Here is a 26,945-nt window from a genome sequence, read left to right as displayed (position 1 = left end):
GGACCTTTATGGACCCTAATTTTAGGCCCAAATTCACTCCTGTTTGCAGGAAGTGAAGCAGACGACCCAAATGGAACTCCTCCGTAGGAGCAGTCTTGGCCTCACACCAAGAAACATATTTTCTCCATATACGGTGATAATGTTTCGATGTCACATCCTTCCTAGCCTTGATCAGGGTAGGAATGACCTCCTCCGGAATACCTTTTTTCGCTAGGATCCGGCGTTCAACCGCCATGCCATCAAACGCAGCCGCGGTAAGTCTTGGAACAGACAGGGCCCCTGCTGCAGCAGGTCCTGTCTTAGAGGAAGAGGCCACGGATCTTCTGTGAGCAACTCTTGCAGATCCGGATAACAAGTCCTTCGTGGCCAATCTGGAACAATGAGGATTGTTCTGACTCTTCTCAGTCTTATTATTCTCAACACCTTGGGTATGAGAGGTAGAGGAGGGAACACATAGACCGATCTGAACACCCAAGGTGTCACTAGAGCGTCCACCGCTACCGCCTGAGGGTCTCTTGACCTGGCGCAATACCGCTTTAGCTTTTTGTTGAGACGGGACGCCATCATGTCTATCTGAGGCAGTCCCCACCGACCCACGATCTGTGCGAAGACTTCTTGATTAAGTCCCCACTCTCCCGGATGCAGGTCGTGTCTGCTGAGGAAGTACGCTTCCCAGTTGTCCACCCCCGGGATGAATACTGCTGATAGGGCGCTTACAAGGCCTTCTGCCCAGCGAAGAATCCTGGTCGCTTCTGCCATGGCCACTCTGCTCCTTGTGCCGCCTTGGCGGTTTACATGAGCCACTGCTGTGACATTGTCTGACTGAATCAGAACCGGTTTGTCCCGAAGCAATGCCTCCGCTTGGCGTAGGACGTTGTATATGGCCCTCAACTCCAGGACATTGATGTGGAGACCAGTCTCTAGATTTGACCAGAGACCTTGGAAATTTCTTCCCAGTGTGACCGCTCCCCAACCTCGGAGGCTTGCGTCCGTGGTCACCAGGATCCAGTCCTGAATTCCGAACCTGCGGCCTTCTAGGAGGTGAGCACTGTGGAGCCACCAAAGGAGCGATACCCTGGCTCTGGGAGACAGGGTGATCCTCTGATGCATTTGTAAACAGGACCCGGATCATTTGTCCAGTAGATCCCATTGAAAGGTCCTCGCATGGAACCTTCCGAAGGGGATGGCCTCGTATGATGCCACCATCTTCCCCAGGACACGCGTGCAGTGATGCACTGAAACCTTTTTTAGCTTTAATAGGTTCCTGACCAGGGCTATGAGCTCCTAAGCCTTTTCCATCGGAAGAAAAACCTTTTTCTGGTCTGTGTCTAGAATCAGGCCCAAAAAGGTCAGACGCGTTGTAGGGACTAGCTGGGACTTCGGTATATTGAGAATCCAGCCGTGCCTCTGCAACATATTCACCGACAGCGACACGCTGTCCAACAACTTCTCCCGAGATCTCGCCTTTATGAGGAGATCGTCCAAGTATGGGATAACTGTGACACCCTGCTTGCGCAGGAGCACCATCATTTCCGCCATTACCTTGGTGAAAATTCTCGGGGCTGTGGAAAGCCCAAACGGCAACGTCTGAAATTGGTAATGACAGTCCTGTACTGCAAATCTCAGGAACGCTTGGTGAGGAGGGAAAATCGGAACATGAAGGTATGCATCCTTTATGTTCAGGTACACCATCCAATCCACCCCCCCCCCCCCCCCCCCCCTCCAGGCTGGCGATGACCGCTCTGAGCCATTCCATCTTGAACTTGAACTTTTTCAAGTACAAGTTCAGGGATTTTAGATTCAAAATGGGCCTGACCGAACCGTCCGGTTTCGGGACCACAAACAGGGTTGAGTAATACTCTTTTCCTTGCTGGAGAAGAGGAACTTTGACTATCACCTGTTGAAGATACAATTTTTGAATTGCAGTCAACACTAACTCCCTCTCTGACGGGGAAGCTGGCAGAGTCAATTTTAAAAACCGGCGAGGAGGCACGTCTTCGAATTCTAGCCTGTATCCCTGAGAAACAATCTCTATAGCCCAGGGATCCACCTGTGAGTGAACCCAGACCTGGCTAAAAAATAGAAGACGTGCCCCCACTTGAGCTGACTCCCCCCGGGAAGCCCCAGCGTCATGCGGTGGACTTTGCAGATGTAGGGGAGGACCTCTGCTCCTGGGAACTAGCTGCATGCAGCTTTTTTCCCTTGCCTTTTCCTCTGGCAAGGAAGGACGATCCCCGTACCTTCTTGCTTTTATTGGAACGAAAGGACTGCATTTGATAATGAGGTGCCTTTTTAGTATGCTGCGGGGGGACATAAGGTAAGAAATTCGATTTACCGGCCGTAGCAGTAGAGACAAGGTCCGAGAGGCCGTCTCCAAACAACTCCTCCCCCTTGTAAGGCAACGACTCCATATGCTGCTTTGAGTCGGCATCCCCCGTCCACTGTCGGGTCCACAAGAGTCGCCTAGCAGAAATAGACATAACATTTATTCTGGAGCTTAGTAAACAAATGTCTCTTTGAGCATCCCTCATATATAAAGCAGCATCTTTGATATGCTCTAGGGTCATTAGAATGGTATCCTTATCTAGGGTGTCAAATTCCGTAGATAAGGAATCTGTCCATGCTGCGACAGCACTACAAACCCAGGCCGATGCCATAGCCGGTCTAACGATAGTACCGGAATGTGTGTAAATGTGCTTCATGGTAACCTCCTGCTTACGATCAGCAGGATCCTTGAGGGAAGCTGTATCCTGAGAAGGCAGTGCCACCTTCTTGGATAAGCGTGTCAGCGCCTTGTCTACCTTAGGCGAAGATTCCCATCGTATCCTGTCCTTTTGTGGAAAGGGATACGCCATAAGAATCCTTTTGGGAACTTGTAGTCTCCTATCTGGAGATTCCCAAGCCTTTTCGCACAAGTCGCTTAGCTCAAATGAGGACGGAAAAGTGACCTCAGGCTTTTTCCCTTTATACATGTGAACCCTCGTGTCAGGGACAGGGGGTTCCTCAGTGATATGCAAAACCTCTTTAATGGCAATAATCATGTAATTTTGCATCCTCATAGTAGACACTAGAGTCAGTATCTGTGTCGGTATCTGTGTCAGTGATCTGGGATATGGTGCGTTTCTGAGACCCCAAAGATCCTGGTGCCACAGGGACAGGCATGGTCTGACTACCTGACTGATCCCTAGCTTCAGCCTTGTCTAATCTTTTATGCAGTAAATTTACATTTGCATTCAAGACGTTCCACATATCCACCCAGTCCGGTGTCGGCGTTGCCGACGGCGACCTAACAATCATGCACTCCCCCTCCTCCTTAGGTGAGCCTTCCTCGTCAAACATGTCGACACACACGTACCGACACTTCACACACACCGGGAATCTCTTTTCTGAAGACAGGTTCCCCTGAGGCCCCTTGGAGAGACAGAGAGAGTATGCCAGCACACACCCCAGCGCTATATAACCCTGGAGAAAAACACAGAATGTTTACCCAGTAGCGCTGCTTAATGTATAAATGCCAATAATGTGCCCCCCCTCTAAAAACCCCCTTTCACCGTGTGTCAAGCAGGGGAGAGTCCGGGGAGCTTCCTCTCAGCGGTGCTGTGGAGAGAAAATGGCGCTGGTGAGTGCTGAGGGAGAAGCCCCGCCCCCTCGGCGGCGGGCTTCTGTCCCGCTCAAACTTACAAAAAAATGTCGGGGGCTCTTTTATATACATGTACAGTGCCCACCTGTACATGTATATAGACTTTTGCCATAGGAGAGGTGTTTTATTGCTGCCCAGGGCGCACCCCCTGCGCCCGCACCCTTACAGTGACCGGGGTGTGTGAGGTGTATGGGAGCAATGACGCACAGCTCAGTGAAGCACCGAAGGCTTCTGATGCCTTAGACATCTTCTGTCTTCGTTTCTTCTGGCTCTGTAAGGAGAACGGCGGCGCGGCTCTGGGGTGAACGCCCAGGACGAACCTGTGTTCACTCCCTCTGGAGCTAATGGTGTCCAGTAGCCGAGGAAGCAGAGTCTATCATTTGAGTAGGTCTGCTCCTCTCTCCTCAGTCCCTCGATGCAGGGAGCCTGTTGCCAGCAGTGCTCCCTGAAAAAGAGAAAAAATCCTAACAAAAATGCTTTCTAAGCAGGAAACTCAGGAGAGCTCCCTGCAGTGCACCCATCCTCCTCTGGGCACAGTCTAAAACTGAGGTCTGGAGGAGGGGCATAGAGGGAGGAGCCAGTGCACACCCAGAGTCCAAAGTCTTTCTTAAAGTGCCCATGTCTCCTGCGGAGCCCGTCTATTCTCCATGTTCCTTACGGAGTCCCAGCATCCTCTAGGACGTTGGAGAAATGTATATGAATGTGTTCATATTCACTGTGCCCTTTCATGTTGGTGAACCAGATCATGATTTGTCTCGGATCCCCATGCTGGTTCTTGGTCTGACCAGTCTGACTCTACCTAACGTTGTATATGGAGTAATATGAACACTTAGCTCAGGTGCCAGGACCGTTTGTTCCTATGTGTAAGGAGATGGTGCTGTCAGCTGGTAACAGCCTACAGATGTCCTTCAATGGAAGCTAAACAGTTCGCCCACTTTTTGAAAAACATCCTTGTAAATCAATCAGTATTCTACAATAGATGTTTGTGACCCTGCAGCAGGAGTCCTCATTGGTCCCTGTTTCCATAACTATACTACACACCATCCGTAGCACTTTAACAGAGATTAACTGAAGCCGTGTGGATGGAGAGAGTTCTCCATTGATAAGAGCAGTTCCAAAGTGGGCTCCTACTTGATATACATTAGAGCCAGGGTGAAGGCTGGGTAAGAATGGGTTGTCCATACTGTATTGGGCATAAACTGCAATCCTCAGGTAGGCCCCACCGATGAACACAGTGTGGAGACGGCCATTTGCCCCAGTTTCCACAGTACCTCACAAAATAGCAGTTTTCACAGTGTGTAGGCCACTAGTGCGCCTTAATGTTATGATGCCGGTGGCAAGGTAAACTCTACGTTGACGTCAAGTGCACTTACCGATTTTTGCTTCTGTTTAGCTACAAGCAGCATGAAAGAGAAACAAAGAACAACAAAGGCATGCATGTTATTGACATATCGAAAGACACGGACGTTTAACAGGACTCGCGACGTGAACAGGAGCAGCTGTGCGGATGACATGCGTCCATTTGGAGCTGGTTACCTTCTTAAAAAAGGGCATTCTTTTCTCTTTGGAGTGGGGTGATGTTACACTGTTTACACTGGGTTTAGGGGAGCGATGGTTGGCTGGAATGTCAATCTCTTCTGCCTCTAAGCCAGTGGCATCTAAGTCTATAGCTATATACAGACAAATGATGCACAATTATCAGGTGGAAATGAAGAAGACATGGAATTGCAGTTACACTAAATATTACACGGGAAGGAACACCTGAAGAAAGGTTAATTCAAGATGTTTATCATTAATAAACAAAAAAACAAAAACAAAACATATAATAATTATATAGAATTATAATTCACATAAAAATCTAATGAATTTCTCAGCCACTCTAATTTGAGTGGGCCTGGTACCTCTCCACAGTGAAAGCATTAATTCTGTAGGCATAATTAATATTCATGAGTATAGCTTACCAATTCACTAAGAACCTGCACCTCATGAATATTACACACACCTCACTAAATATTAATCAGACAATGCCTCAGTGATGTCACTGGTTCCTGGCAAATTGCTGCTCAGGTTCTGCCCACAAGATGGCTGCCTCTACTGTGAAAAACAAAGCTCCACTTTAAATATTATTTTATAAGAAGATTCAGTTCTTTACGCCTGAAGTGCCCATAAGGTAACAAAATATAAGTTATATATTTTTAAAAATAAACTGCTTTACAGATCCTTATGTGCCATTACCCATGAGAAGCCTATGAGCTTCTTTTCCTCATTTCCCCCTCAGAGGAGTCCAATCAGATCCCTCCTGGAACCCCCTGCGGCAGCCACGTCACTCTGCGCATGCGTTGATGGGCTCCCAAGTCTAAACCCGTAAGCCCTTGTATTGCTCTTATCAGGAGAGATGTCCTTTGCGATTTTAATTGCATTTCTAATACATACTGGCGTTATTAATGCCGATATGTACCAAATAAGTGGTGGCATGTATCGCATGGCGGATGTGATGCTTAGTACATCCTGTCCATAGTGAGTTGAATATGTAATCTCAAAGGTGGTCAGGATATTGTAGGACTTGGAGTTCTACAACAGCTGGAGAGAAGCAGGATGCCCACCACTGTTTTAGATTAATCTGTAATTATTTAACTCAAACATTATACTACGAGGAGTGAATATCAACTTCAAGAAAAATAAGACACATTCAGTAAATGACCTTTGAATATGTGTTTTATTTGAGTATGACTAAGTAGGCATATGCAAATAATACATTAACATTATGTTGCTACCAGGATACTTAGCGAAATGTTGCAAAAGTGAATACAGGTTGAGTATCCCTTATCCAAAATGCTTGGGACCAGAGGTATTTTGGATATGGGATTTTTCCGTATTTTGGAATAATTGCATACCATAATGAGATATCATGGTGATGGGACCTAAGTCTAAGCACAGAATACATTTATGTTTCATATACACCTTATACACACAGCCTGAAGGTCATTTTAGCCAATATTTTTTATAACTTTGTGCATTAAAAAAAGTTTGTGTACATTGAGCCATCAGAAAACAAAGGTTTCACTGTCTCACTCTCACTCAAAAAAGTCCGTATTTCGGAATATTACGTATTTCGGAATATTTGGATATGGGATACTCAACCTGTAATACATTCAGTCTGGCAGATGTGACTTTGTAGAGAGGGAGTGTAAAAAAAAACCCATAAGCATATTAAAACATAGAAAAATAAACTAGAAATTGTATTTTTTGTTGGCCTACTAAATGATGCAAGTCATAATGACTAGTGCACTATATTGTGACTCCAGTATAATATATTTTTTTAAAGATTAAACAGCTCCAGGCATAAATCGTGAAGTATGCTGTTGTAAAAAAAAACAAACCTGTAATGTAACATTCTAGCCACAGGGAGGCAGAATATATGAATGCAAGTGATTTAGGAATATATAATCCCAGCAATCAGCCTGCTTCACAAATGGCAATTTCATGCCTACCGAAACCACCCAATCAGGCGCCTCTGCCAATGTGCCGAATGCCTGGAAAGCATAAAGTACCAAGAGAATGGACATCGGTTCATCCACAATCTCTCATGAGAGTGGATACATGTCACATAATCAGCATGTTTAATTAAACGTAACTGTTTTTTTGCCTTTTATAAAGGTACTAGAACAATGGAGATAATCACCACTTACCAGACGATGGTGGAGTTGATCTTCTAGAGCTAGGTACCACATCACCCAAACTGGAAGAGGAGTTTGCCCCAGTTTTACTGGAACACAGAATAAGAGAAAAACAGTTATTTCCCAGACTTGTGTTCTGAGCACAGACTTTCGTCTACTTGACTCCAAGGGGGGAATTCAATTGTTTGAAAAGTATAAAAATAACTTTCAGTATTTCATTACCTCAGCAGCAGATCCAGTATCCGTACACACTGGCCGATATATCAGGCGTTCTATTGAACGGCCGATATATCACGGGTCTGTTGGCCAGTGTGTACGGGCGATATGTCTGTGAACTCCATCGTTCACAGACATATCGCGTCGGCCCTGCAGCACAGCCGACGGCCAATATATCTACTGACCGCCCGTTCACAAGCTGCCGGCAGTGATTGACAGCTGAAATGGGCGGGCGTGTGTACACGCCCGCCCAGTTCAGGACGTCAGTCCCCGACGGATCGGGCAGTGTGTATGCTCAACACACTGCCCGATCCGTCCATAGATATATCTGCAGATCAATTGATCTGCATGTATATCTGTCAGTGTGTACCCAGCATAAGTGTATCTTACATTGGTTCAAGCCAAGTAGATATATACAGCTAATGCTTAACCCATGCCAGGCACACTTTCACAGAGTGATAGAATATGTGGCAATATAATATATAACATATTTTCAGGTAACTTTTATTAAACGACTCCCCCAAATATATCATAGTCCATATAAATGTATTTATTCTTGTTTATTGGGAGGACACATTTTGGTTATTAATCCCTTATATTTATAAATCTTTATCATAAATGCTGACATTGTTACATTATATATAATTGCAGCTGACTATAACAATTATATAAAAAAAAAATACAAAGAATATATTAGAAAATATCTTCTTTGTATTAATGTAATAATTTTTATAGTCAAAACTCTGGAGTAAAAAGTCTGTGACAGGTGAGGCAGTGCCCCCCCCCCCCCCCCTCCCTGCCTATCTTTCCCTCACATCTCTGATCAACATTCACCAAATTTCCAGCTGTATATACTGCTGCTCCTGTGTATAATGCACACATGTATATACTGCTGCACCTGTGTATAATGCCCACATGTATATACTGCTGCACCTGTGTATAATGCCCACATGTATATACTGCTGAACCTGTGTATGATGCCCACGTGTATATACTGCTACACCTGTGTATAATGGCCACATGTATATACTGCTGCACCTGTGTATAATGCCCACATGTATATACTGCTGCACCTGTGTATAATGCCCACCTATATATACTGCTGCACCTGTGTATAATTTCCACCTGTATATATTGCTGCACCTGTGTATAATGCCCACATATATATACTGCTGCACCTGTGTATAATGCCCACATGTATATACTGCTGCACCTGTGTATAATGCCCACATGCACCCTTGGGTTTATATATATACACATACACACACATAGTACAGGACAAGTTTGCTATATATATATATATGTCAGTGTGTACCCAGCATAAGTGTATCTTATATATATACACTTCCACTGTTCTACCACAAGATTGCGCCCAGTGGAGAATGTGTTTGTTCATCTTCAGTTTGTGCTTCTTGGCTGCTTTTGCGCTCACTATGCGTGGACACAAACAAATGATGTGAAACAGTAAAATATTTATATACCTTGTGTAGAATTTTCCCTGTTTTGCTCTTTGTTCATGCTGTAGCCTCATGTTTTCGAGTTTTACGGGGCTAGGGATAAATCCAATTTCACAGCCTTCTTTTACCAACCGACCTATCCACCAGTCATTGTTAAATTTCTAGAAATAAAAAAAACAAAAAAAAATAACTCATTCATATTGAGTTGATCAACTAGTCAGATTCTAGCTGTCATGTTTCTGGTACAGTTTGGAAAATGAAAGCAAACATCTGATTGGAGAGTACATGGTGTCGCTAATAACCAGAGGTGCTTTCTTAAAATATTACATAGGGTTCTAGTGCCATGACATCTTTGCAGGCACAGGCCCACAGATGGGCCTGGATATTTTATACTTACCTACTTCTGTAGCTTCCTCTCTTGGAAAAGCCCAGAGAGGAGATGCAGGTAGGTGGGTGGGGCGGGGCCAGACTAGTAGAGTCATTATGCCCTGCCCCCAAGCAGCAAAATGCTGCAAATACAGCATATTTGAATAGGGACGGGGCCAAAATATAGCGCAATTACAACAGAACGCTTTATTAGGCCCCAACCCCTTCACGCTGACCGCAGATTCCCAGTGTTATTCTCCCCATTCTGCTCACTTCACTTCCCTATATATCATACTACTCTTCCGGGTGCGCGGGAGATTACCCAAAAAATCAGGTGTCTCCCGCAGGATTCCGGATAGTAAGCAAGTATGATATATATGGTTAATAGAAAGATAGATAGATATGGGGCCTGATTCAGAGGTGGACGATATTGCGCGCAAACGGACAATGTGTTGTCAGTGTCCCGATAGTCTGCGCACAGAGACGCAGCACAGAACTAGACGCATTGTCTGAGAAGTTTAGTTGGCGTTCCTGAGATGGAACATGGGGGAGCGAAGCTGACGTGGGGCTGTTACCGCACAACAGCTCACATAGGAGCATTCTCAGCCGGAGATTCTGCCAAAGGGCTGACGCAAGTTACGCTGGTGCAACCGATGGAAATGACATATGATGCTGCAAGTGGGCAACTCAGTTGTTAGAATATCGGATGCTGGATTAGCGTAAAGAGGCAGATGCGACTGGGGCAAAAGGCGCAGCAAAAATCTCCTAAAAGTCAAACAAACATTAAAGCTGCAAAAATTGCTGTCAAATTTCCTGCAGTAACTGCAGACCCAAGTGACACATTATGCCGGCGCTGTTGAAAGAAAATTATGTCATTATCCTTTATTAAGCCATCGTGCAAAACTAATAAGAGCAAACATTGTATTTAATTTAAAGAAAAAAAAAAGATAAACCTTATGCAAAAATACAATAGAAGAGAAAACACAATGAGATGTAATTGTATGCGCCATTTATACGTATGGTTACATTTTTCAGCTGACTCTCACATTACAGTCTTACCTCTTTGACGTGCAAAAAATCTTTAGCCTCAAATGAAACTGCCATTCCTGGAACAGGAACCTCATCATCGTGAGCTGTGCTGTAGCAAACATTCGTCCGAACAGCAAACGCAACAGGCTTGACCTAAGAATTAGAAGAGGGGAATATTAATTATGCAGTTGGTTTAACTGTTTCTTTAATAAACAGAAAGAAACTTACTGTAGGCAAAATCTCCTGAAAGACCTAGTAGGCTCAAAGAAATGATCAGATGCCTTTGCAAACATAATGAATGCACTACACTTTATACTTCACCATCTATCCCTCAATGTCAGGGATACTCCCTGAAATAGCAGCAATCTCCCTGACTCCCTGAGGAGTCTAGCAATCTCCCTGATTGCACATTATCTCCAATATGTAGCTGTTATATACTTAAGGAAAAAGAAATCAGAGATACATACTGTACATTCAAATTGGATCATCAGTGACATTTCCTGCACTGGTTATAAGCATACTTGCCTACTGAACGGCCAGGAGGATCCAGAAAATCCCCCCCCCCTCAACTCCCCCCCTCCCCCCTGCACACCTCCGCAACGGCTCACACGGTACCAGCTACGGTGCACAAGTGGGCGGTCCAATGACGCGCGATTCACGCTGAAGACTCCCCCCTGATCAGGGCCAGCCTGGCAGATACTCTAACTAAAACACAGAACATAGGGTGGCTCTTTATGAAACTCCACTTTCCTTTCATGGCTTCCGGATTTTTCCCAAGCACAATTATATTTTTTTTACTTTGTCCTCACTATTTGATGTCACACCATGTTTTAAATTGTGCTCCATTATACATTATTTACAGGATGATGTACAGTATAGCGAACTATATTTCTCCATAAGCCTTTGTTCTTTACCAAAAATGAACCATAATTCTGCCAACTGCCCACTAAAAAACTGCTTTATTATGATAATGGTGGCCCCCAAGGTCGGAGCTATTTAATAAATCAGTACTGGAGGCCTGGCGCAGTTCATCAAATGTCTGAAAAACACACAAACTCACACATAAAAGCAGAAAAAGCACATTGCTATGTTAACCAGTCCCTGCCGAAATGTCCAGGAGACTCCCAAAACATTAGAAGGTCTCCCGGGCTCCTGAAGAGTTTTCCAATCTCCCTGATGCCCAGCCAGAATGAGATATGGTGGCCATAACACAGCGTGACAAGATTGCATAAGTCGTCATGCCCTGGCCACTGAGGTGCGATGGCACATTTTGCATCATACACTCTGTTGGGAGATCCATGTGGATGTAAATTGTGTCACAGTGGATGGTGTGCGATGATACAAATCAATTTACACTCAAAGAGTGAAAATAAAAAATTAGTTCCCACAAAAATGCTAACATAATTTTATTAATTTTGCAAATCAGAACAAACATTCTGGCTGTCATTCTTTCCACTGTTTAATGAAAAAAACAAACACCCCTCTTTCTTGTTTTTTGTGACAAATTAAGGAAACATTTACCTGGACATGTACCAGAGTTACTAGGACATGTACCAGAGTTACTAGGACATGTACCAGAGTTACTAGGACACGTACCAGAGTTAATAGAACATGTACCAGAGTTACTAGGACATGTACCAGAGTTACTAGGACATGTAACAGAGTTACTAGGACATGTACTCAAGTTACTAAGATACGTACCAGAGTTACCAGGACACGTACCAGAGTTACTAGGGCATGTACCAGAGTTACTAGGACATGTACCAGAGTTACTAGGACATGTACCAGAGTTACTAGGACATGTACCAGAGTTACTAGGACACGTACCAGAGTTACTAGGACATGTACCAGAGTTACTAGGACATGTACCAGAGTTACTAGGACACGTACCAGAGTTACTAGGACATGTACCAGAGTTACTAGGACACGTACCAGAGTTACTAGGACATGTACCAGAGTTACTAGGACATGTAACCGAGTTACTAGGACATGTACTCAAGTTACTAAGATACGTACCAGAGTTACCAGGACACGTACCAGAGTTACTAGGGCATGTACCAGAGTTACTAGGACATGTACCAGAGTTACTAGGACATGTACCAGAGTTACTAGGACATGTACCAGAGTTACTAGGACACGTACCAGAGTTACTAGGACATGTACCAGAGTTACTAGGACATGTACCAGAGTTACTAGGACATGTACCAGAGTTACTAGGACACGTACCAGAGTTACTAGGACATGTACCAGAGTTACTAGGACACGTACCAGAGTTACTAGGACATGTACCAGAGTTACTAGGACATGTAACCGAGTTACTAGGACATGTACTCAAGTTACTAAGATACGTACCAGAGTTACCAGGACACGTACCAGAGTTACTAGGGCATGTACTAGGTTTACTAAGGCATGTACCAGAGTTACTAGGGCATGTACCAGAGTTATTAGGACATGTACTAGAGTTACTAGGACATGTACACTAGAAAAAGAGGTCGCACTGACACCCTCTAATTTAATTTAGATTTTATTGTATATGGATATATGTCCTTTCCCCTTTAATTTCATTGATATGTATATATAGATACTTATATAAGGGAGGTGCTCCTGGGAATGGCGTAACGTACAAAACAAGACAGAAAAAGTATTCCCCGTTATGGGCACACACGGACTTATATCAATAACTAATGGTCAAATACCCTTATGATAGATGACCAATGATATTAAAATTTACCTTTTATTATTCTCATTAAAACATAAGCTAAATATTGTGCACGTGTATTAGTTTGTGTGAAAAATATAATAAAGTGAATTAAAAAGCTTTGCCACTGTGTTTAATTCCTTATTCACTGACTTGAATAGTCTTGAACAATGTTACAATATTTGTTGCAATCTTCAGCTGTTAAGCATATTTAATTGATACTTTTGTATCTCAAGGTTAGTAACTCCTATGAATAGTTTGATTGTACCACCACTATCCTTGTCGGGTAATGTGCTTGCAGTGTGCGCATCACTGACTCATAATGCACCTTTTATTATGGATAGTTTTATGGTGGACCTTATAGCTTAACTATAGTGCCTTTTAGTATCCAACGACAATAATTATTTCAGGAAGTGTCACTGATGTGTTTCTCTTGCTTACATCAGTACAATGTCACTGTGTAATGGAGTGTGTGTGTGTGACAGAGATTGTTCACGCTTATTATTACAGGTTACCCCAACTTTCTGTCCAGCCAATATATAATCTACACAGGGATTTAAATAAATCACACTGTGTCTATGCACTCTATGTATAATATGTAAACAGATGACAGTGTTGTATTAAATATAGCACTAAGCTGTGCTTTATCACGGTATAATCATATGTGAGTTTTATTCTTTGCATACACTGATCGTCTGCAATAATTCACATATATTCAAATTAAGAGAAAATTCAGCATCGAAATGCTGACACAGTGTGATATGGACCAATCTATACCCCCACACACATCTGTCTGTGCGCTGTGGTTTATATCTCCACAGTATGACCACCCTGTATCTCCTTATCGTGTCCATTCAAGGTCACAACTCTGATGCCCTATGGTATACAATGATAGCGATAGCTTCAGGGAGCGTCACCAATATATTCTTTAACTTAGATCAGCACAGTGTTACTGTATGGTGGAGAGTGTGTGATGAAAATTATTCTCACTTGTTATCATAAATTGTTCACAATTTTCAGTCCAACAGATATGTGGTTCACATCGGAGCTTAATTAATTCACATTAAGTCGATTGGATCTGTGTGTTTATTAGTTGGTCTATGGAGTTTTAATAAATCACAATGCTCTTATTTAATATTGTACTGACGTGTGCTTAATATTTTATTGGTGCTATATCACCATTGTGTTTCACATATCAACTAGGACATGTACCACAGTTAATAGGACATGTACTAGAGTTAATGCAAAAGAAAATTGAAGCGCTGATTGGTCACATATGAGAGAAGGTCACATGAAAAAACACATATTTATTTAAATGATAAAAGGGAGTTAAAAATGTTAAAAAAACACAATGTGAAAGGAATTGGAGAACACAATTGGGTGTTAATCTCGAAACAGCTGTGCCCCTCTCAGTCTCAGTGGGAATTAATGTGTAGAGTTCAAACCTGTTCCAAAAAACAGTCCCCTAGTAATAGACGTTAATTCTGAAAATCCAGTTGACGTCCCAAGAAAAGTGTTTGATGTCAATAGGAGTAATTTCAGACGCAAGTCCGAGTTCTACCCCCTCTCCTATAAGAGTCCAATGATAGAATGTTTCTATAAGACTACCCTTAATGATTTCAGAAATCTCTGTCAACAGGGAAAAGTTAAAAACAAGAGGCCCCATATCAATCTAAATAAATGGGAGCGTAAAGCATTACGGGACCTGACTAAAGATACTTCCCTGGTATTTAGGGAGGCTGACAAGGGGGGCGGTCTGGTAGTGCAGAATAGAATGGATTATATTAATGAGGCTAATAGACAATTAAAGGATACTGCATTTTATAGGAAACTTGATATTGATCCCACACAAAACTTTCTTAGGGAGATTCAGCACATACTCGATGATGCCCTGGCCGATGGAGTCATCTCCAAGGATGAATAAAATTTTTTGTTTATTAAACACTGCACGGTTCCAATCTTTTATCACCTTCCCAAGATACACAAATCACTCACTGCACCTCCTGGTCGCCCCATTATCTCGGGTATAGGTTCTTTATCCTCCAATCTGTCCTTTTATGTTGATTCCTGCCTCCAACCTCGTGTCTCTACGCTAAGGTCCCATATCAAGGATACCACCCATTTTTTACAACAGTTGCAAGGTGTGACATGGAAAGAGAGTTATGCATTCATGACCCTTGACGTACAAAGTTTGTACACCAATATCCCGCATGACCTTGGCCGTAATACAATAGCAAAGAGATTGCGAGCTGATGGTGACCTTCCGGAGAGACACGAGACCTTTTTGTTGGATGCCATTTCTTTTATTCTCAAACACAATTATTTTATGTTCTTGGACACTTATTATCTCCAGGTGATGGGTACGGCCATGGGGACCAGGTTTGCGCCGAGTTACGCCAACCTATACATGGGTGCCTGAGGACACCCATGTGTGGGGCGGGGACTTTGGCGCGAATCTGGTCCTCTATGGCCGCTATATAGATGATCTATTTATTATTTGGGACGGGGATCTATCATCGGCACTTCACTTTGTTACTAGTTTAAACTCTAATCACTTTAATCTTCGTTTCACTCACTCCTATCACCCTAACACTATTAATTTTTTGGACATAACACTAGAAGCCAGGGATGGTAAAATACACACCTCCAATTTCACCAAAGAAGTCGCAACCAATGCCTATCTGCACTACCAGAGCGCTCATTACCCCCCTTGGAAGAAAAATATTCCTTGGGGGCAGTTTTTACGCTTGAGGCGTAATTGTACGGACGATAATAAGTATTTGGAACAAGCAAATTCAATGATTGAAGCTTTCCAATTAAGGGGTTACCCACTGCCACCGTTAAAGAAAACTATGCAAGAAGTCCTACATATAGATAGGGACACTCTTCTTAAACCAAAAATTAACAAGAAACAACCCCCAATAGGGCAGGAGAGTAGCCATGCTCACACTGCTCACCAGGAAGATCTAGCCTTCATCTCAACCTTTAACAGTGAAAGTATGTCTATTAAGAGAATAATATGTAGGAATTTTGGGATGCTTAATCAGGATACACTACTTAGAGGAACTCTGCCAAATAGACCTAATTTTATTTTTAAAAAAGGACGCTCTCTCAAAAATATCCTGGCACCCAGCTTTCTCAAAACAATTCCCCCAACAGATATAGAGGGAGAGATACGGGAATCATGGATACCAGTGCGTCCCCCGGGTTTCCATCGTTGTGGTGCAAACAGGTGCACCACGTGTAAACACATCCCTAGGAAAATTACATCGATTCCAGTTGAGGGAGGTGAGGAATACAATCTGATTAACTTCATGAATTGTGATGCCAATTATGTTATATATCTGCTGACATGTGCCTGTAATAAAAGGTATGTGGGACGGACGACGAGAAGCATCAAAGTCCGTTTCATGGAACACCGTCGGAATATCATTAACAAATCACAAACACATAGTGTCTCTAGGCATTTTAGAGATTGTCATGTTAGTGATCCCAGTCTTCTTGGTGTAGTAGCCATTGGACATATTGTGAAAACCAAGAGAGGTGGTGATCGTTACAAATTACTATGTAAACTAGAACTTTACTGGCTGTTCAGGCTGAACACGATATATCCCTCTGGTCTAAATGAACAAGTTGAAGTGAATCCAGTACTATGAGCTTGTGACTTTTCCTCCTGCTCTTTTTAGACAGGTCTTTGGTCTGTGTATGCTCATATCTAATCACCCCTGACAGGGGTGTATACTTCATGTATGTACACATCCATTACTATACCCTTTTTTCTTTTTCACTTTTTCATTTTCACCATTTATATTCCTTTGATGTCCTGATTCTATGTATGTACATATATCAATTTCCATTTTACATGGACAAATTTGTTACTCTACAATGTATATTATCATTAACATCATTAATTATCGCTCATTATAGAAGTTATAGAAGTTATCATTACATTTATTGAACCTCCTGGTCCACTTCTTCCATTTCATTGATTCAACTCGATCCACTGATCGTGATTACTTTACCTATTCTTTGTATTTTGATTAACATACAACTGTCCCTTTGATATGGACCTTTGGTTGCCGTGGGGATGGGCAGTGTGGTGTGTGTTACCTAGGTGACGCGCACTGCGGTGTCCGTTGCCATGGCAACCCTCACGCCCACATGTTATCGTGGTCGCGTTTGGATGATATACAACTCTCTGCCGCGCACAGCTACTGACGTAGGCTGGACTCGACGAGCGCGTCATTGAACCGGATGCGGCGGCTAGTGACGCGCCCTGTGGGGATGCTCACATGCCGTCGCCCGGACTCTCTGTCGCGGATTAATGACGCGCCGCCTATATGATAGGTGTAGGTCTCTCATTAAGAGACTAATTTTCACCTGTCTATATTCAGGCCGGTTGAATCTGTGCAATATATGGACAAGACCCTGAGTTATACTATTAAAGGACTAATAGGAGCAGGGCCGGCTCTAGGCATGTTCGAATAGAGCGGCCGCACAGGGCGCCACCCTTAATGGGCGCCGCGCGCTGGCGCCGCCATATTCGATGCTGGAGCCGGCCCTGTGTGTGCAGCATTGGCCCGTGTGCACTGTGCGCTATGCGCGCTGCGCGGCGCCGGTGTCTGACGTCAGACGCCGGCGCCATAGTGCACACAAGTGGCCACCCGGACCCAGGCTCACTCTGACTCGCCGGCCGCCCGCCCGCCCGCCAGCACTCTCGCCCGCTCGCCAGCACACTCGGACAGGCGGACAGCAGCAGTACTCCTCCCCAGCAGCGCCGCAGGTATTGGGGGGATCCGCACTGTGGGGGCATTTCTGGCTATGGGGGGGGCATTTCTGGCACTGTGGGGGGCATTGCATATCTGGCTCTGTGGGGGCATATCTGGTTCTGTGGGGGCATATCTGGCACTGTGGGTGGCATATCTGGCACTGTGGGGGGCATTTCTGGCACTGTGCGGGCATATCTGGCACTGTGGGGGCATATCTGGCTCTGTGGGTGGCATATCTGGCACTGTGGGGGGCATTTCTGGCACTGTGGGGGCATATCTGGCACTGTGGGGGCATATCTGGCACTGTGGGGTCATATCTGGCACTGTGGGGGCATATCTGGCTCTGTGGGGGCATATCTGGCACTGTGGGTGGCATATCTGGCACTGTGGGTGGCATATCTGGCACTGTGGGGCATTTCTGGCACTGTGCGGGCATATCTGGCTCTGTGGGTGGCATATCTGGCACTGTGGGGGGCATTTCTGGCACTGTGGGGGCATATCTGGCACTGTGGGGGCATATCTGGTTCTGTGGGGGCATATCTGGCACTGTGGGTGGCATATCTGGCACTGTGGGTGGCATATCTGGCACTGTGGGTGGCATATCTGGCACTGTGGGTGGCATATCTGGCACTGTGGGTGGCATATCTGGCACTGTGGGTGGCATTTCTGGCACTGTGGGGGCATATCTGGCACTGTGGGGGCATATCTGGCACTGTGGGGGCATATCTGGCACTGTGGGGGTATTTATCTGGCACTGTGGGGGTATTTATCTGGCACTGTGGGGGCATTTATCTGGCACTGTGGGGGCATTTATCTGGCACTGTGGGGGCATTTATCTGGCACTGTGGGGGCATTTATCTGGCTCTGTGGGGGCATATCTGGCTCTGTGGGGGCATTTATGTATCTGGCACCGTGGGGGCATTTATGTATCTGGCACCGTGGGGGCATTTATGTATCTGGCACCGTGGGGGCATTTATGTATCTGGCACCGTGGGGGCATTTATGTATCTGGCACCGTGGGGGCAATTATGTATCTGGCACCGTGGGGGCAATTATGTATCTGGCACCGTGGGGGCATTTATGTATCTGGCACCGTGGGGGCATTTCTTGCACTGTGGGGGCATTTCTTGCACTGTGGGGGCATATCTTGCACTGTGAGGGCATTAATGTATCTGGCACTGTGGGGGCATATCTGCGCTGTGGGGGCATTTATCCATCTGGAACTGTGTGGCCATTTATGTAGCTGGCACTGATGGGGGGCATGTCACGTGTAGCTGCCACTGCTGGGGGGCATGTCATGTGTAGCTGGCACTGCTGGGGGGCATATCATGTAGTGTTCCCGCTAGGCGTCTGTGGCTGGGCAGTGTGTCTCAGTGCTCTACCTGGCGCAATGTGTCTAACGTGCTCTTATAGGAGGTTCTACCTGGTGCAATGTGTATTAGCTGCACTACTGTGTGGTGTAATGTGAATTGCCACTATAATGTGGCTACGCACCTTCCCCACGAAGTAACTCCCCTAAATTTTTGCTGCGCGCCTTCGGCGCGCACTGTCCATGCTTTAGCGTGTGGAAATGGGTACAACAAGCATTACAATATGTACATCATTTTGCCCACCTAACTTAAAAATGTGCCCTCCCTGTGATCAGCAACCTGCCCTAAAAAGTGAACACTATCATGTGTAGCTGGCACTGCTGGGAGTCATGTCACGTGTAGCTGGCACTGCCGGAGGGCATGTCATGTGTAGCTGGCACTGCTGGGGGGCGAGACCACGCCCACTTTTTCAGGAGGCCACACCCACTTTTTCAGGAGCGCGCGCCTTCGGCGCGCGCATGGGGGAGGGGGGGGGGGCACTTTTAAATTTTCTCGCTCAGGGTGCTAGTAGGCCTGGAGCCGGCCCTGAATAGGAGCTTCCCTATATCCCACTCCGGGTTTTATACTACCCCGTCCCCTTATTGCATCATGCAAGTCATGTGATTTGTCTCTTATAGAATTGAATACGTTTGATGCTATGAATACTAAGGCATATTATATATATGAATAATTATGTGTTGAGTATCCAACATTTTAGATTCTTTGTCTGTCATTATTTGGTCGTATAATGAGAGGATTTGGTCACTGTCAATCACATATGCAAATGAGCAACCATATTGTTAAGGGTATAAAAACCCTGGTTAGCAGCACTGTCAATACCTTGAAAAAGTTGCGTGAACGCAACGAAACGCGTTGGTGATTGTTGCTGTGCGTGCCCACTGTCTACAATTCAATCTCCTGAGGAATTTCTACCTGGACCAGGTCCCCACCATTGCCTCCATTTGCGGACCCCGTTAGAAGGACATCTTTCCACCGTGGAACCTTTACACAGCCATACAAGGGACAAGCTTCTGCGGATGCCAACCGCTTAAACACCTTGGACAACTGCTGGTGGTAAATATTGTACACGATGGATTACTAACGGGAAACCCAGAGTCTATTACTAGGGGACTGTTTTTTGGAACAGGTTTGAACTCTACACATTAATTGCCACTGAGACTGAGAGGGGCACAGCTGTTTCGAGATTAACACCCAATTGTGTTCTCCAATTCCATTCACATTGTGTTTTTTAACATTTTTTAACATTTTTAACTCCCTTTTATCATTTAAATAAATATGTGTTTTTTCATGTGACCTTCTTCTCTCATATGTGACCAATCAGCGCTTCAATTTTCTTTTGCATTGTGTTTATTGGCGTGGGGGTCTGACCAACCCCCTTTTGTTTTAGCTGCTGTGTTGCACCTCCCCAATCAGCGCCTGGAGTAAAATCCACCTCTGGGAGTTTTTTTCTTCTCCTGCATGTACTAGAGTTACTAGCGCATGTTCCACAGTTACTAGGGCATGTACCAGAGTTACTAGGACATGTACTAAAGTTACTAGGACATGTACCAGAGTTACTAGGACGTGTACCAGAGTTAATAGGACGTGTACCAGAGTTAATAGGACATGTACCAAAGTTAATAGGACATGTACCAGAGTTATTAGGACATGTAAAAGTAAGTAAGTTGGATGCAGAACCCGTCAGTGATAGAAATTCTGTATTTACAAACCTAAATAACAAATCTTGTGGTAGCAATACCTTAATTATATATTAGGTGGTGCACTCAGAGTTAGTAAAAGTAATACGTTGTTTAGAAGAAAAGAAAGAAGAGAAAAGAAAGAAGATTCTTTTTTGGGCGCACGCTTGACTTGAATACTATAATGAAAATAATAATCTTAAAATTTAACTTTTATTAGATATCATGTGTAAAAATATACTTATGAAATAAAAAAGGAAGAAAGAAATATCTCTATACAATGCTTATAGAGATAATATAAAAGGGGTCAGTGTGGTTATTCTGATTATAACGGATTGTAACATATACATCTGATTTACACATGGGCCCTCATTCCGAGTTGATCGCACCAAGCAACTTTTTGCTGCTGGTGCGATAAACTAATCTCCGCCTATGGGGGAGTGTATTTTAGCAAAGCAGGGCTGCGAACGCTTGTGCAGCCCTGCTATGCTAAAAAAAAGTTTCCTGCAAAACAAGACCAGCCCTGGACAAACTGTACTTACCATGTGCGACGGATCCAGCGATGATAGGCACGGCTTTGACATCAGACATCTGCCCTCCGCTCGCCTGGACACGCCTGCATTTTCCTTACCTCTCCCCGAAAACGGCTCCAAACAGTGAGTTGCCACCCTGGAATGCTTTCCTGCAGTCAATCTTCTTGCATTCGCCGCTGCGACCACTTTCTTCGTAGACAGCATCATTGCCTGGCGACGGCGGTCGCCGGGCAACGCCGCGCGTGCGCAGTAGTGACCCGGTCGCAGCTGTGTAAACGCAAGCACGCTGCGATCGGGTCGGAATGACCCCCATGGTACAAATGTAGTGTCTATATAATCACATGAAAGGATATTTCACAAAAGACCCCTGGCCTGGTCCGTCTCCAGCTAAACTCTATTACATATTGTTATACCTAAACATGTGGTGTCTAAGTGGCAAAATAACTGATAATAAATGAAATAGAGGTTGGAAGGCAATTAAAGAGGGTGGATCTGCTGTCAGTGTTAGGCACAGAGTCAGATGATACCCCAATTCCTACAACACTTGGTATTCCCAAAAGGTCTCCCATCCAGATACTAACCAAGCCCAACACTGCTTAGCTTCCAAGATCGAACGGTATTGGGCATTGACAGTGTGGTATGGTAGTAGTCTACCTTATGAAGACTCAGGGATCACTGATGAAAGTCCACCTGCACTCCAAGAGGTGCTAGAAATATATTGTGCTTGCAAAGCAGTAATTATAGACCTTAGAGCAGGCATATCAAACTCATGGCCCTCCAGCTGTTGTGAAACTACAAGTCCCACTGATCAGCTGGTAAAGCATGCTGGTACTTGTAGTTTCACAACAGCTGGATGCTTATGCGTTTGACATGCGTGCCTTACAAAAAAAGGTTAGAAGAAAGTATAGACCGGATCTGCCGTCCCTATTAGAAAGGGGTCAAATATAGCGGGAAAACCCCAGTATTCAGCCCGTGAATCAAGGATGAGTGTCCCTTGAGAATGAACTAAATTTGTAGTAGTGAGGATTTATAGAAAAATTATAAGGATATTGATATCCAATGTGCAAGAAATAACTCCTTTATAAATATTCAAAATTCAAAGCCACCAGACACATCAACCTGACACTAGAGTTACTAGGACATGTACCAACGTTACTAGGACATGTACCGGAGATAATAGGACATGTACCAGAGTTAATAGGACATGTACCAGAGTTAATAGGACATGTACCAGAGTTACTAGGACATGTACCAGAGTTACTAGGACATGTACCAGAGTTACAAGCTACTAGGATATGTACCAGAGTTAATAGGACATGTACCAGAGTTACTAGTTACTAGGACATGTACCAGAGTTACTAGGACATGTACCAGAGTTACTAGGACATGTACCAGAGTTACTAGTTACTAGGACATGTACCAGAGTTACTAGGACATGTACCAGAGTTAATAGGACAGGTACCAGAGTTAATAGGACATGTCCCAGAGTTAATAGGACATGTACCAGAGTTATTAGGACATGTACCAGAGTTAATAGGACAGGTACCAGAGTTAATAGGACATGTACCAGAGTTATTAGGAAATGTACCAGAGTTATTAGGACATGTACCAGAGTTGATTGGACAGGTACCAGAGATAATAGGAAATGTACCAGAGTTATTAGGACAGGTACCAGAGATAATAGGACATGTACCAGAGTTAATAGGACATGTACCAGAGTTATTAGGACATGTGCCAGAGTTGATAGGACAGGTATCAGAGTTTATAGGACAGGTACCAGAGTTGATAGGACATGTACCAGAGTTAATAGGACAGGTACCAGAGTTGACCAGAGTTAATAGGACAGGTACCAGAGTTGACCAGAGTTAATAGGACAGGTACCATTGTTGATAGGACATGTACCAGCAGTAGTTAGCACGTAGTAAGGGGAAGATTAAATTGAACAGTGCATTTGGCCATTAACGGTAGGCTGAGTTTGCTCACACCTCCATAGGCTGCAAGCAGAATCAATGTCTCTGTCAATTAACACACTGTGGCTTTGAGGCCGGGACCGTGTGGGTTCTGGCCTGGTCTTAAGTCAATCTGCCCCTGTCAGCTAGAAAGCCATGGCTTACTTACACTTCCCCTACAGATGTGTTCTCGCTCAGCTATAAACTCGCGTGTGAACGCATCAAGGGTGCAATCATACAATAACATGAAACATCAAATAATGATGGCGCGTCTCAGATAAGCTTACAATCTAAGAGATGTATGAAACAAACAATGATAATAAAGTCGGATAACATTTGTAGCTGTAGGGTAGATGTCTGGCTAATGCATACTTGCTAACATTCTTATGGGCCCTACACACTTGCCGACATTTCCGATTTGGACGATGGTAGATTTCAACGATTAACGACCATCGTCCAAATTGGCCTGCTATGCAGAACGAGGGAAAACCAACAATGAACGACAGCAGGGACGCGCATCGTTCATCGTTGGTGCATACACACTGAGCAATATGAACGACTTATCGTTCATTACTGAACGAGATCGTTCATATCGGCCACACACATCGGCAAGTGCGTAGGGCCCATAAATCTACTCCAAGAGAAATCCATAGAAGAGATGCTGATGAAAGCTTTGGGGGCGGGACCAGCTCTACACATCAATAGAGATTTCCATAATGTTAGCCCTGCCCCTCAATACGGACCCGAGATTGCCCGTATTATCTCCCCATCCTGCCCACTTTGTTAGGAAGTGGGCAGGACGCGTGAGATCTGCCTACTATTCCAGTGGGTGCGGGGGAGGACCCAAAAAATTGGGAGTCTCCTGCAACTTCTGGGAGGGTAGGTAAGCATGGTAATGTAAGACAGAAGTATTGTCAGCCACCAGGTAGCACGACTCTGATTAAACCTCTGTTGTATGACAATGACTTTGGTTATATTCCTACACAAACCGGCATCCTCCAGACCATGTGATTTCCTAAATGAATAGTGAATACTGACCGAAGACGCTGTCTGACCAGGGAGCACACATTTCTTCAGAGGTTCTCCATTGTGAGAAACCACCATATAGGTAAGGTGCATTTGGAATGCAAAGGAATGTTCCCATTTCCGGTGGCCACGCCCCTTGTGGAATGTGGCCTTGCCCTTTTGTGGCCCTCAGTGCCACTGAGATTTTTTTTCTACTTGCACCACTGGCCATCATACTACAATAACATGAATATAACATATGATATACCCGTGATGGCAACAGGCAGACATACGAGTCTTCATCTGCATCCTCCAGCTCGTACCTGCATTATTGCCAGATTTGTTTGTTGTAGCAGCGTGCCTGCTGATGCGGTATTACAGACAGGTGTCTCCTTATTTTATTAAATGTGTTGTTTTAGCTTATCACCAAGACTAGGGATGTGTGGCCCTTTGGATGATTAGAGGGCCACTCATAAAATGTATCAGGTTTCCTCTAATTGGTATATACAATGTATGGACCAAGAGATGCAAGGGTTTGTACTTTTCTTATAGGACAAAATCGCAACCCATGGCAACCAATGAGGTTGGATTATTTATAAACAGTTATACTGTATATGTACAGTAGCACACATATATTACACCGTGCTTAACAGGGAATATATAGAAATATTCAACAGTCCATGCCCCAGCAGAGTTTACGATATATATCCCTATCACATGTACACACTTCCAGAGACGCCAAAGGAAGATTTATCAAAGTTTGGAGAGAGATAAAGTACTAACCAATGAGCTAGCTACCATATTACAGGATGCATTTGAAAAATAACAGGAGCTGATTGGTTCGTACTTTGTCTCTCTACACTTTATATCTCTCCAAGCTTTGATAAATTTCCCCCAAGGCTAATAACCTACCAGTGCATTTTTTTGAATTGTGAGAGGAAAACCGGAGCACCATGCAGAAGCCCATGCAAACACAGGGATAACATACAAACTCCACACAGATAGATCTCTGGTAGTAAATTGGAACCCATGTCCTCAGTGATGTAAGGCAGCAAAGCTAATCACTGTAAAGTGGGGTACACACGTAGCCAGATGTGCTTACATTTTAAGCAATCTGACTAGATTGCTTAGAAATTAAGCACGGATCTCTCCGTGTGTATGCCCCATAGCAATAGCAATACGCTATCACCGGTTCTAGATTGGCCTGCATGCAGGTACAATCTAGTTACATTGCTCACTTCACCGCTGGGTGAAGTGAGCGTCCTGCCCGTCCCGTCCTCCCCTCACTGTGTGCTGAGCGGGGGGGAGAGATGTGTGCTGAGTGCAGGCTTAGACTGGCCCACAGGGGTACAGGGGAAACCACTGGTGGGCCCCTCTGCCTGGGGGGCCCTCCTCCTGCTCTAAGGATCAGGTTCCAGACTGTGCACTTGAAATATACATTATACATATGAAATCTTATACTGGACTATGGTCTATTTTCGACATTGCCTTGCTGTTATTAATCTGGTACATTATCATGCATGCAGCAGCTGAATTTACTGTATATATTTATGAAGGGGCCCAGATGTTGCACTCTCTAAATGGTTAGTCAAACCAATGAGGTGGTATGCCACACCCTCTCTGCAGACTGGCCACACCCCTAAACATGGAACCCTACCACTGCATTCCCCCGGTGGGCCCTACATGCCCCAGTCCAACACTGGCTGAGCGTTCTGTGCTAGATTGCTCAGCACACATAGGTACGTGTGTACCCCCCTTAACACTGTACACCGTGCCCAAGCCTTCAAATGTGATACAGGTTGAGTATCCCTTATCCAAAATGCTTGGGACCAGAGGTATTTTGGATATGGGATTTTTCCGTATTTTGGAATAATTAGATACCATAATGAGATATCATGGTGATGGGACCTAAATCTAAGCACAGAATGCATTTATGTTTTATATACACCTTATACACACAGCATGAAGGTCATTTTAGCCAATATTTTTTATAACTTTGTGCATTAAACAAAGTGTGTCTACATTCACACAATTCATGTATGTTTCATATACACCTTATACACACAGCCTGAAGGTCAATTAGTACAATATTTTTAATAACTGTGTGTATTAAGCAAAGTTTGTGTACATTGAGCCATAAAAAAAGAAAAGTTTCACTATCTCACTCTCACTCGAAAAGTCCGTATTTCGGAATATTCCGTATTTCGGATATTTGGATATGGGATACTCTACCTGTATTATAATCTGGCTGGTTACTATCGGTTACAGCACATATTTTAAGTTAATGTACAACAGTTTTTGATAAATATGGCACAGGTTTATTAATCCATTACATATAACAATAAACCCACTGAGCTTCCAATAACGCTAAGGTATTGCTATACATCAAGTAAAAGCCTATGAAACCCAGAGATCCCAATTATGGAAACAACCTTTTTTTTATATTTATGATATGGGATGCTTGGTAATAAACACATTCTTGTTTTTTTTTTTTTTGCAAATAATTTTATTGCGTATTTTACAAAAATTCGTCAGTAACAGAAAGAAAAACGACATAAAA

At 44.1% G+C, this 26,945-nt stretch overlaps 1 protein-coding gene and 1 pseudogene across 6 annotated transcripts in view; both read right to left on the bottom strand.

Moving 5' to 3' along the window:
* CACNB2 (calcium voltage-gated channel auxiliary subunit beta 2) overlaps positions 1 to 26,945 on the bottom strand; it is a 570,712-nt gene that overhangs the window by 30,694 nt on the left and 513,073 nt on the right. For 4 of the 6 annotated variants that reach the window (XM_063921543.1, XM_063921546.1, XM_063921547.1 and 1 more), the window contains 4 exons: positions 10,416 to 10,538; positions 9,015 to 9,151; positions 7,330 to 7,406; positions 5,177 to 5,310 (listed from right to left, as the gene is read on the bottom strand). In XM_063921543.1, the coding sequence (XP_063777613.1) occupies positions 5,177 to 5,310; positions 7,330 to 7,406; positions 9,015 to 9,151; positions 10,416 to 10,538 (471 nt within the window). Of the gene's footprint in view, positions 1 to 5,013; positions 5,034 to 5,176; positions 5,311 to 7,329; positions 7,407 to 9,014; positions 9,152 to 10,415; positions 10,539 to 26,945 lie in introns of all 6 variants that reach the window. The other 2 variants (XM_063921545.1, XM_063921548.1) reach the window with 1 other exon arrangement.
* On the bottom strand, positions 21,964 to 22,082 carry LOC134931404 (5S ribosomal RNA; annotated as a pseudogene).

The sequence above is a fragment of the Pseudophryne corroboree genome, chromosome 5 (genome assembly GCF_028390025.1).
Source record: "Pseudophryne corroboree isolate aPseCor3 chromosome 5, aPseCor3.hap2, whole genome shotgun sequence".
Classification (NCBI taxonomy): domain Eukaryota; kingdom Metazoa; phylum Chordata; class Amphibia; order Anura; family Myobatrachidae; genus Pseudophryne; species Pseudophryne corroboree.
The sequence above is the reverse complement of the archived record's forward strand: the minus strand, read 5'-3'. Positions and strand labels throughout refer to the sequence as shown.